The sequence below is a fragment of the Ambystoma mexicanum genome, chromosome 4q, assembly GCF_040938575.1.
Source record: "Ambystoma mexicanum isolate Mex_15411 chromosome 4q, UKY_AmexF1_1, whole genome shotgun sequence".
Taxonomy (NCBI): domain Eukaryota; kingdom Metazoa; phylum Chordata; class Amphibia; order Caudata; family Ambystomatidae; genus Ambystoma; species Ambystoma mexicanum.
In genome coordinates this window covers 1,242,139,061-1,242,151,109 of record NC_090928.1, presented here as the reverse complement: position 1 = coordinate 1,242,151,109, position 12,049 = coordinate 1,242,139,061, and the positions used below count along the sequence as shown (strand labels likewise).

Genomic DNA, 12,049 nt, shown 5'->3' with positions numbered 1-12,049 from the left:
CGCCCTTTCGGAGCAGCAGAGGCAAGGGCGCCTCCAAAGGTTCCGGCGGCGGTTTCTCCACCTATCGTCAAGCGGCCCGCTCGTCGTCTCAGGAGGCCTATAGAGGATGAGGCAAGTCGGGCGGACCCCGCCGTCGTCGCCAAGGAGGTCAAGGCGGCAAAGCCTCGTCGAAACAGGATTGAACCGGCCGTGGGGTCGGGCCCCCACCGAAGCACCCCGGTGGGAGGCCGGCTGGCGAGCTTCGTCAGCGTGTGGGAGTCCATCTCCACCGACCGTTGGGTGTTGGACGCCTTAGCCCGGGGCCACGCGCTCGAGTTTCAAAGAAGGTGCCCGCGCGTCCCCCCCGTGGCCAGGAAAGAGCTTCACGTCCCGCAGCTTCTCCTGGAGGTAAAGGCGTGCTCAGGAAGGGCGCCATCGAACTCGTCCCAAAGAGGCTTCGGGGCTCCGGAGTTTACTCAAGATACTTCCTCGTGAAGAAGAAGACGGGAGGATGGCGCCCCATCCTAGACCTGCGACGTCTGAACAAGTTCATCAAGGCTCAGAAGTTCCGGATGGTCACCCTCCAGCACGTCCTGGGTCAGCTGGAGGAAGGAGACTTCCTGTCGTCATTGGATTTGGAGGATGCCTACTTCCATATTCCCATCCTAAGGGGGCACCGAAAATTTCTCAGGTTTGTGGTCCAAGGGCGTCACTACCAGTTCAAAGCCCTCCCCTTCGGACTACGGTCGGCACCCCGGGTTTTCACCAAGTGCCTTGCACCGGTGGCGGCGCAGCTGCGCCGAGAGGGGATCCACGTCTATCCCCCCCCTGGACGACTGGCTCATCCGAGCCAAGACGAGGGAGCTCGCCGTGGACCACACGGCAAGGACCGTCCAGCTTCTCACGGACCTGGGATTCTCCGTGAACTACGCCAAATCCCACCTGGTACCCGCGCAAGACGCACTGTTTCTGGGAGCGAGGCTCGACCCAGTGTCCCTTCTGGCCTCCCCGTCGGAGGAGAGGACCAGGGCCATCCTGGGCAAGGTACAACGGATGTTGGTGGCCGACGCGGCCAAGGTGAGGTCCATCAAGTCCCTCCTCGGAATGATGTCTTCCTGCATCTACCTCATTCCCCTGTGCAGGCTCCGGATGCGCCCGTTGCAGGAGTTCCTGGACGCGCGCTGGATCCAAACGACGGGCAGCTTCGAGGAAAGGATCACACTTGACGAGAGTTTCCGACGAGCGATCCGGTGGTGGGGCACCCGCGCGCATCTGACGGCGGGCATGGACTTCCAGACCCCAGCCCACCAGGAGACAGTGACCACGGATGCCTCCCTGGAAGGGTGGGGAGCGCACACCGAAAATCTGCACGCAAGAGGCCTTTGGCTCCCGACGGAGAAATCACTACATATCAACGTCCTGGAGCTCCGGGCAGTGTTTTGGGCCCTCAGGTCCTTCCTTCCGTCCCTCAAGGGCAAGGTGGTGAGGATCTTCACCGACAACACCACCACCATGTTTTACATCAGGAAACAGGGCGGAACCAGGTCCCCAGCACTGTCCAAGGAGGCGCAGGACCTGTGGCATTGGGCCGTCGCCCAAAGGATATTTCTGGTGCCGTTTCATCTGGCAGGGATAAAAAACGCCATCGCCGACTCACTCAGCAGGGAGCTGCGCTCGTGCCACGAGTGGGAACTACGGCAGGATCTAGTGGATCGCCTCTTCCGACGGTGGGGCACACCCCAGATCGACCTGTTCGCGACGGCGACGAACTCCAAGTGCCAGAGGTTCGCCAGCAGGTTTCCCCAGGCGAGCTAGCATGGGCGATGCTTTCTCGTTCCCCTGGGAGGGCCTGTTCCTTTACGCGTTCCCTCCATTGCCACTGCTGATCCGGCTCATCAACCAGCTCAAGAGGTCACGGTGCAGGATGATCCTCGTCGCACCTGCGTGGCCGAGGCAGATATGGTTCCCGGACCTTCTGGACTTGTCAGTGTCCCCGTCAATCAAGCTGCCGGTGGACGCGGATCTACTCTCCAGGGAAGGAGGCGCCATACTCAACCACGACCCGAAATCGCTGAACTTGCAGGCCTGGCTCCTGCAGCGCTAGAGTTTGGAGGATACGACATACCGGCCGACTGCAGAGAGGTTCTTGCAAAGGCCAGGGCGTCCTCGACTCTGAAATGCTACGGACACAAATGGAAGAGGTTCTCTGTCTGGTGCCACGCACAGAAGATTAACCCTCTACGGATTACGGCTCCCCAAGTACTGCCGTACCTGCTGACGCTGGCCAAAGCTGGACTGGCACACGCGTCCATCAAGATTCATCTTGCTGCGATCTCCCGATACACCAGAACCACGGGGCGGACGTCCTTGTGGTCTCATCGTCTGGTGAAAGAGTTCATGAAGGGACTGTTCAGATCGTTCCCGCCGGTGAAGGCTCCGGCCCCGGCGTGGGAGCTCAACGTGGTGCTGACCAAGCTCATGGGACCTCCGTTCGAACCTCTGCACTCGGCCCCGTTGAAGTTTCTGTCGTGGAAAACAGCGTTTCTTGTGGCCATCACCTCCGCACGACGAGTGGGAGAGATCCAGGCCCTTTCCTGCAAGGCCCCGTACTTGACTTTTCACGACACGAGGGTAGTGCTCAGGACGCACCCCTCCTTCATGCCCAAGGTGCCGTCGGACTTCCACCTCAACGAACCCTTGGTGTTGCCTGTGTTCTTCCCGTCGCCTTCGTCGCCGGCTGAGAGGACTTTGCACTCGCTGGATGTGGCTAGAGCGCTAAAGTTCTACGTGGACCGCACAAAGTGTTTTCGGAAGACGTCACAACTCTTTGTGAATTTTGGACCTGTCAATCAGGGGAAGGCACTCTCGAAGGCTTCCATTTCCAGATGGCTCTCCGGCTGTATCATGTACTGTCATCGGTTGGCAAACCGACCGCTGCCTGGCCATCCGAGAGCCCATTCCGCCAGAGCGATCGCAGCTACCACGGCGTTCCTTTCTGGTGTGCCCCTGTTGGACATATGCAGGGCTGCTACGTGGAGGTCGACGCACACCTTCACGAAATTCTACTGCGTCGATCGGGATTCCAGGGAGGAGTCCAGGGTCGGCCAAGCAGTGCTGCGCAACCTGTTCGCCTGAGGTGAGCCTGGTGAGGAGGTAAGATGCTTAATGTTGAGTTTGATGTAATGCTTAATGTTGAGCCTTTGCCACCTCCCGTGGTTGTGCATGTGTGTACTGCTATGTATTCTTTATTCATGAGCATGTGAATCCATGCCAGACCCCATGCTGGAGAAGGAACAAGTTACTTACCTGTAACTGTTGTTCTCCAGCATGGGTCTGGCATGGATTCACATGCGAACCCTCCCGCCTACCCCTCTGCGGCTCTTCACTTGGTCATACTGCCACTTCACGTGCTTCCAAATCTGAAGATGGCTGCCAGAGGCGGGGCTTAGGTAGAGGGCAGTCATTGGCTGTGGTCAGTATGACGCAGAGACCAGTGATTGGTTATTACTACGAAAGACAGATCAGAAACGAAACTGATACTGGTTTTTTCTTTACCGAGGATTCCCAGCCTGACGACGGGGAATATTCATGAGCATGTGAATCCATGCCAGACCCATGCTGGAGAACAACAGTTACAGGTAAGTAACTTGTTCCTTCCATTACAAAACCACTACTTCATGTCCCATACTGCCACAAAAACTGGGCTACAGAACTGCCTCTCTCAAATGACACGAGGCATGTATGCTACTGCCTCCCCTCGAGCAATGTAGAAGAATTCCTGCCTGTGACCTGCAAAGGACAGAAATAGCCTCGAGACACAAACTGCATTCTGTTACCGCTAGACAGTGCTCCTGTTTGCCCCTCTTTTTGCCTTTTGCACTCAGTCAAATTATCTGTCACATTAAGAACATGCTGTGACCACAGCATGAAGTGGCTGCTGTAGATGCAGAGCAGCTGTAAATGATCCTCAGGCAGTGGGATTCGCCCCGCCCCTCCTGTGCACATTGAAACTCCTAGGTTGAACACCAAAACTCAAAACAAAGATCTAATTCGTATGCGCCTTAATATACAAGGCAAGGGCCATGTTATGTTTTAATGAATTGTAGCCTAATTAAGGCTCGATATCCCATAAAGCACTACATACTCCAAAGCTGGCTTCGTTCGCTCTCAGCAAAACTGTAAACCAAATAACCTGTTTGTTAGTCATCACACTGTCTGAAGCATAAATCACATTAATACTGTAATCTACTCAAAGTATACATTTCAAGGCATCCATGGATGTTTTCTTTTTGTTTTCCTTTTATAAATAGTAAGAGAAGCAATGTCGGGGGACATATACCTTCATTTAACAAGCAAAACCGATATTGTTAGCCCATTTTCAGGTTAAAATACACTTTCTGGTTGAGCTCAGACTGGAGCTTCCTTCTCCCACGTTTTCTCATCTCTTGTAAATACAACCCTTCTGTAGTCTATTTGGTGCTTAACTATAGCAGGGTGCTGCTGGGGCTGACATATCCATTTTAATTTTAATAGCATATATTACAAACCTTTATACATCTGAACAAATGCTTTTTTTACACTGCAAAGGGATTCTCTGCCTCCGCTCCAACCTGTTACATTTTTATTCAGGAGGAAAAACAAGAGAAAGGCGACTTCTACCTACGATATTGGAGAATGAGGTGAAGGAAGGTGATTGTGTTGGGAAGGCCACTACTGCCTGCATTTTAACTCTCAAGGTTTCCTGTGGCCATACGCGAGATGGCCACCCATTCCTGTATTTGCTTCAAAATTCTGGGACTACTAAAAGTAGCAGAATCCAAGAGAGAAAACACAATACTGGAGGCCCTTCTCCTGGATGGCCACGGGAAACCTGAGAGATCTGCAAGAGCGAGTCCAGATTGTGGCCATAGCACCCTCTCCCATTTAAGGCTAAAAGTTCCCATTAGTGACAAATTGCCTTTAATGAGAACCCTCCTGATTGACCTTTGTTGCCACTATTAAATAAAACGTAGATTTAAGTAAAGTTGATAATTCCGCTCAATTAAGCTGTTATTGTCTCCCACTGTTTACATTGTTGTAGATTGCGGTTCTGCTGTCCCGGACGGTTGGACACACTCAACGGCTCATCCTCTGCGGCACCTTGGCTGCCCTACACATGCTGTTCTTGCTCTACCTGCATTTTGCCTACCACAAAGTAGTGGAAGGTGAGTATCATCTTTCAGTAGGATGCAATGGAGGCTGTGCTGTTAGAGGGTGATGTACATCCCAATATTAGTAGAATTCAGACCCCCCTCCCCAATCAGTGAAATTCCATATGGAAAGGGCAGTCGCTAGTTCACTTAAGTATCCAGGTTTCGGTTGGGCTGCTATGCTTGTTGTCTCGTGTGCAAGATTTTCAGGTCCCAATTTAATAGAATCATTATTTGTCAACCATTAGAGAGCCTGCTGTTTTGCTGACAGTGGATGTTTGAATTTAAAGCGTGTGTATGGAAGGGTCACTGTATATGGCTTGGTAGGCTCTCTGACCACATTGTGTTACCAAATTATGACATCTGTGGTACTAGGGTGGCAAAATGTAATCTTTCCATTATGACCAATCATCCCTCATCCATCAATGCTTCTTGGAGTTATTGTGAAGTCCCTTGCAAGTTCTTCACACCCTTATTCAAAGCACTGAAGCAGATCCAGATATCTTGTGTCTAACTGAAGACCAATCGCTTCTCTTCCCTGTGTATCGAAAGCTCTTACTCCGTCAGTCGGCAAATGTGCTCCACTCTCAAACTATTTGGTGATTTACAATCACATTTCTGCCCTCACTTAGGCACAGAAACCAACATCATGGATTTTAAGGGGGGGTGGAGGGAGTGCGCTTCTAGAAGTCAGAAGTAATGGCTGTCTTCTGCCATGCAGTTTCATATTTTTGGGCAAACAGTGGAACATATGGATCCAACATATGTGATTATAAGTTTGATTTTTTTTGTAACACCTTTTGTTATTTTCAGGCAGTGTATGAGAAGTGCTAACTTAAAGGGATGTTCTTCTCCCAGAACTATTGGTGCAGAGTGTGTCAAAATGGGCTAAACTCTGGATCCCTGCTTTAAATACACTCTCATGAATATAGTGCCCTGCACACTTCTTGATATCCTCTTCCCCAAACAGTCACAGGGATCGAAGGCCAGACTCACTATCTGTAATCCCTCTAGAAATATATTCCCCAGCTCACTGATCTCTGCTTCCATGATCTAATGCCCACTCACTTATAGGAATATCATGCCCGCACACCTCTTGATATCATCTTCCCCAAACAGTCTCAGCGATATAGTGCCTAGATGGCTAATTGTAATTCCTCCAGAGATGCATATTGCCCAGCTCACTTGTCTAAGATCCCAGGGATCAAGTGTTCAGCTCACCTATGGAAATGTGGTGCTCAGCTCACTTACAGGAATGTGGTTCTCTGCTCAATTTTCTTAGCACCCTTGGATAAATTGCCTAGCTCAATTGTGTCAGTTCCCATGGACGTTGTGTCCATCTCACTTTCCTGAATCCAGTGATCAGCTCATTTACAGCAATGTAGTGCTCGGATCACTTTTCTTGGCTCCTTTGGGTATATTGCTCAGTCCCTTTCAGAGATGTATTTTGCCCAGCTCATTTGTCTCTGAAGGACCCAGGGACCTAATGTCCAGCTCACGTACAGGAATGTGGTGCTCGTATCCTTTTTTATTTGCTCCCTTGGCTATATTGCCCATTTCAGTTGTACAACCTCCCAGGGATCTAGTTGTCTCAGCTCCCAGGCATCTAGTGCCGAGCTCAGTTGTCTCAACTCCTAGTGATCTAGTGTCCGGTTCACTTACAGGATTGTAGTGCTCATCCCCCTTTTCTTGGCTCCGTAGATATATTGCCCAGCTTACGTCGCTCAGTTTCCAGAGATCTAGTGTCCAGCTCACATACAGGAATGTGGTGCTCAGCTCACTTTTTTAGCTTCCTTGGATATATTGCCAAGTTACCTTTAAGAGAGATATATATTTCCCAGTTCACTTGTCTCGAGTCCCAGGGACCTAGTGTCCAGCTCTGTTGTCTGATCTCCCAGGGACCTAGTGGCCGACTCACTTACAGGAATGATATATGATAGGTTATTTATAACACGCTTACTACCCAGAGGTTTCTAAGTGCGGACCCGGGGATTGAACCTGTGTTGCTCAGTGTCGTCTTGCTTCCATGGCGAGCATGTTGCTGCTGAGCTAGCCTCCCGAGACAAAGAATGTGGTGCTCTTTTCACTTTTCTTCTCGCCCAGGCCACTGGTCTCTGCTCCCATGGATTTAGTGTCCAGCTCACTAGTCTCTTCTCCCAGGGACGTAGTGTCCATTACATTTGTCTTTGCTCCCTTTGATCCACTATCTGTCTCACTTGTTTCAGCTCCCAGGGACCTTGTGTCCTGCTCACTTATAGGAATGTGGTGCTCAGTTCACTTTTTTCAGCTCCCATAATGTAGTGCCCCGCTCACTGTTCTTAGCGCCATTGGATATAATGCCCAGTTGATCTAGTGGCTAGCTCACTCCTCTCAGCTCAGGCATCCAGTGTTCATTTCACATGCAGAGTTATATTGTCCACTTCACCTTTCTTAGCTCCCATTGATATAGTGCCAAGCTCACTTGTCTGATCTCTGTGACATGGTGCACAGCTCGTTTTCAAGTATATAGTGCCCAGTGCACTCCCCAGCTCCTCACTTCTCCACCAGCTCCAGATATTCTCACAGTTTTAGTGTCACCCTCCTGGTTAGAGATGTAGTTCACTCTAAAAGTCATGCTTCCCAAGGCTCTCCCTTTTCTCAGGCCTCTCCGCTCCTTTAGGTCTCGTCTCTTGTATATATGTCGGGCAATGCAGCCTGTGGTTGTCTACTTTCTGCAACCGTCAGTTTCTCTCTGCCTTGTTCTCTCTTCCCAACTGTCTGTGTAACTCCTCACTACTCTTGTGGTGGTTTGAGGCTTTTTATTAACTTGCCCAGTATTTGGGATTTCTCTCCTAGTTTGGCATTGGCTGCAGGTTATGTGAAGGCATCATGAAGCAAGACACAGACAACAGACTTAAAGTACTTTATTAAATTAAATGTGAGGATGGTGTAAGGCCTAACTTGCCCTATGCTAAGATGGGATTTCCCTACCAAAACAAACTAAGGAAAGTCTGAGTCCAAGAGTTCATCTTAAGTCTGTGTCCAAAACCTATATTTGCCCTCACAACTATAGCAAACAATGTGTAGGGATGTCAAAAGAAATAGTGTGCAACTCAAAGTTCTGAGCTTCTTCCAGCTCGCCGCTTTCGTTCAGCTCTCCATCACCAAGCATAAGAAAGTTCCACAAAAGCGTCTCCAGTTTACCTTTCTTCAGTTCAGGGTACACAGTTCCAACCCAGTTCTCGGGGTTCCCTTCCCCAAGTTCCAAGCAACACAGTTCATAGAAAACAAAAAGGTCTTGAGGCTTCATTCTCAAGACCACACAATGCAGTTCCTCAAGTCTCAGGGTTCCCTTGCCCAAGAATGTATCTTTATAATCACATTGGGCCTCATTACGACCCTGGCGGTAAGGGGTTAGCGCCAGCGTTAGCTGCGCCGACCCCTTACCGCCAATTACGAGTTCCCTTTCCGCCATGGCGGTTTTTACACCTGCTTTTAGCGGGTGTAAAAAACCATGGCGGTAAGGGAACTTGGTGTTAATTACGCCACCGTAATTTACGGTGGCGTAATTAACGCCTTCCCCACTCCCATTATGCCCTATGGGGCAAAAATGGGAATGGGGAAGGGTAAATGGGGATTGGGGATTTACCGCCCCGCCAAGGTCGGAATGGGGCGGTAAATCCCCTTACCACCATGGCGTTAACGTAGTTAGCACCATGGCGGTAAAGTCACGGCCCTGGCGGTAACTTACCGCCAGGGTCGTAATGAGGCCCATTGTCTTTACATTTCCAATATTTAGGGCTTGCTGGTGCCTTCCTTCTAGGCCGCCTTCCTGCTCCCTGCTCTGCTCTACCAGTCTGCTTTTATACACCTTGTATACACCTGCAGCCCCTCGACAGGCTGCAGGTATGGGTCTCTAATGAGATTTGCCTGACCATAATTACAGGGACATGCCCGACTGTTGGGGAGAATTCTCTGTTTAGGCTGAATTTCCTAACCTAGTGAGTCCCCCAGCAGCTTTGCTGGATTTTTTGGGGTTTATTTTTTTCTCCTGCTAAGAGTGAGACTCTTTTTACTCCCACTCTTAGACATGTTTTGAGGTGTTCCTTTATCTTTCCATGTGTTTTATGGGCTATGGGGCCTTTTACTCCATAGGGCTTCATGTGTTTTTGTGATGTGTGTTACACAGCACCCTCATTGCAGTAACACAGGGGTGTCATAGTGACCCCCCAGTATAGACTCCATACCCTGGGACTGACTACTGTCTCCCAGGGCATGTAAAGTCACCATTGACTTTACTAGTCTCAAAGTCTGAACAGAACCAGTACAAACCATCATATTGTGGACGTACGGGCCGGGGCAATTCGATTGCCCCGGGGTCTGTTAGTCGAGGGGACACGTCTCCGTCCCCCCTGATCGAATTTTGGCTGGTGGCAGTGGATACTACTTTTTATATTCGACCGCGAATATATCCCTTTGGGATTTCCCATTGTTCGAGGCTACCAACTTTAATTATTTAATTCCTATAGCCTCGAACATACCGCCGGTTTATTTATTTAATATTCTCCGTTTTGTATTTTTTGCCAGAACTCGGTTCTAAAATGGCGTTTGTGTTCGCTTCTGTGACTCCAACCCAAGTTGAGCTCTTTGTTCCACTTTTTGGCGGGCTTCTCCACAGAAGCCCTCCAAAGTGGTGCCACTCTGTCTGGAGTACTTAGGAGGGGTGGAGGGGGATTTAGGCACCCTGGACTGAGTTGCCTAGGCAACTCAAGTCGCACTCCGTCCTGATTGGCCCAAGTGGTGAGCCGGCCGGCTCACCACTTAGCATGTTTGAGTGACAGCTAGGCTGAGTGAATGGGGGTTTTCTGCATAAAAGCAGGGCTTTGGGGACTGGAACTTCAGAAGTCGCCACAGGACCTAAGAATCCGACGAGGGAGAAGCTGAGCCGACCTGCTACGACGACACCACCGGTGTAGCCCTGCTGAACCGTCTCACCACTTTTTCCAACGACAGAGGAGATCTCCAGCCCGGAGAGTCTTCTTCCTTCGACTGGTGGGGATAACCAGTCTGCTTCCTTTTTCGCTTCCTGGAGCATCTCGTGGCCGCCTTGCCTGTGCCAAGCACCCCGGCAACCGGGATACCACGTTTTACCACTATCCCAAATCAAAGGGTGGTACCTTTAACCCGAAAACTCTGCGGCTGGTTTCTTCCCTTGCAGTGCAACGACCTTCATTTTTCCTCCACGTAGAGATCTTCTCTTCCTCTGGACGACGCCACGATTTGCACCCGCTGCCAAGAAAAACTGCCCCCGCTCGAGGATCCTTTCCACATAAGGTACCATGTTCTGCCTGGCTTCCCTTGCAACCGACTGTACGGGGTAGATTTTGCCCCCGGCTTTCGACCCTGGGTTAGCCTGGGACACCCTGGCTAAACTTTTCTGAAACCTAACTAAAACCTTTCTGAACTCCCTGTAAGACTTTTTAAGCCTGTTGTCATTGTGTGATCTTGGGTGCATTTGTGCCCTGCTCTCTCCAAGAGTGGGCCCGACCGATGGACTTTGGCTCACAAGTAACTTTTGACTTTCTTGCCTTGCTTAAGAGTTCCTAAGTATTAGTGTGGTGTATTTTCTTACATTCTGCCTTTTCCCTCCCTTTTTCGTTAACTTATTGGAGTGCCATCTATAGTTAAGCGCTCACCTCTGTCTGGAAATAAGTGGTCTTAACTAAGACTTGTCTGATAAGGAATAAGGAATGTATATATAATAATAGTAGCAGTGTTTAGAGTGATTTACAACAATAGTGCTGGAGTGTTTCAATAAGTGTGTTTTTAAATAAATAATTATATACCTTGATACCAAAGCTCTGGTCAGTGTTTGCTTGTGCTATTGTATCTGAGTGCCTATTGTGTATACTTTGCATACTGCCTAACTCTTCCTGAGGGAAGTCTGACTGCTCAGCCACAGCTACCAGGTAAATCTGAGTGGTGCAGACTGCTACCAAGTGGGTTTACTGCCAACACCTGTAGTCCTACATCTTTTGCAGTGGTCCCCAAGGGAACTGCACAGGTTTCTGCCTAACACCGACTCTTACTGCTCCCTGCAGGCATCTTCCTCGTCCCAGCACCAAAGTGGTGAAAGTGTGTGGTGTTCACTACTCTTAGTTGCCTCTTCTTCGTCTCAGTATTGTTAGGTGTTATATGTGGGGTAATGCGGGGAACAGCTTTACAATAAAGGTCAGGGGGGGTTTTGGTCTCTACTAAGGGTACCCCACTTCCAGTTCTCAAGGACCCTCCACTCAAGTGATCCTCCCTCGCTTCTCCACCTCCAGGGTCGGGATCCAAAAGCGGTGGCCTTTCCCAGGCCACCTAAGAAGAGGATCCACGGGCTCTAGGAGTGAGAATACCCTCAGGTTTCTCAGTTATCGGGGTTTCCTATGGCCCTTGCGGTTGGTTTACAAACTTCTCTGAGCCGTGGAAATCGCGTGCAAGCTTTAGTGCCTTTTCCAAGGTTTTAAAAAGCCTGGGTATCTTTGAATCTGGTCAAGTATTGCTGTCATGATGTTGTGACTCTTCACTCTGCCTCGCGCTTGGCCTCTGTGGCGAGCCTGGTGGCCCTGCTGACTCCAATTCCCTTGGCCCTACTCCTCAGCTGTTGCTCATCCTCACGGACCCGAGCTGTTCTTGTGTTGGTCTTCTCATCCCTTCCCTTGCTTGTGTGGCTCAGCATGTCAATATTGAGTGTGCCTGGGCTCTGCTGTGGTGACGCTGGGTAATATCTCTGTGTGCGTACCATAAGCTATGACCCTGGGTAATATCTCTGTACGTTTTTCATAAGCTGTTTGACTCCCTTGAATATTAGGGCATTTTTCTTGTGTCCCTTAATCTTTCCTACCATGTATTGTCAA

The 12,049-nt window shown here is 50.1% G+C and overlaps 1 protein-coding gene across 2 annotated transcripts in view; it reads left to right on the top strand.

Moving 5' to 3' along the window:
- Nucleotides 1-12,049, top strand: part of YIPF3 (Yip1 domain family member 3) — a 331,619-nt gene that overhangs the window by 310,147 nt on the left and 9,423 nt on the right. For both annotated transcript variants that reach the window (XM_069608816.1, XM_069608815.1), the window contains one exon: nucleotides 5,060-5,183. In XM_069608816.1, the coding sequence (XP_069464917.1) occupies nucleotides 5,060-5,183 (124 nt within the window). The remainder of the gene's footprint in view (nucleotides 1-5,059; nucleotides 5,184-12,049) is intronic.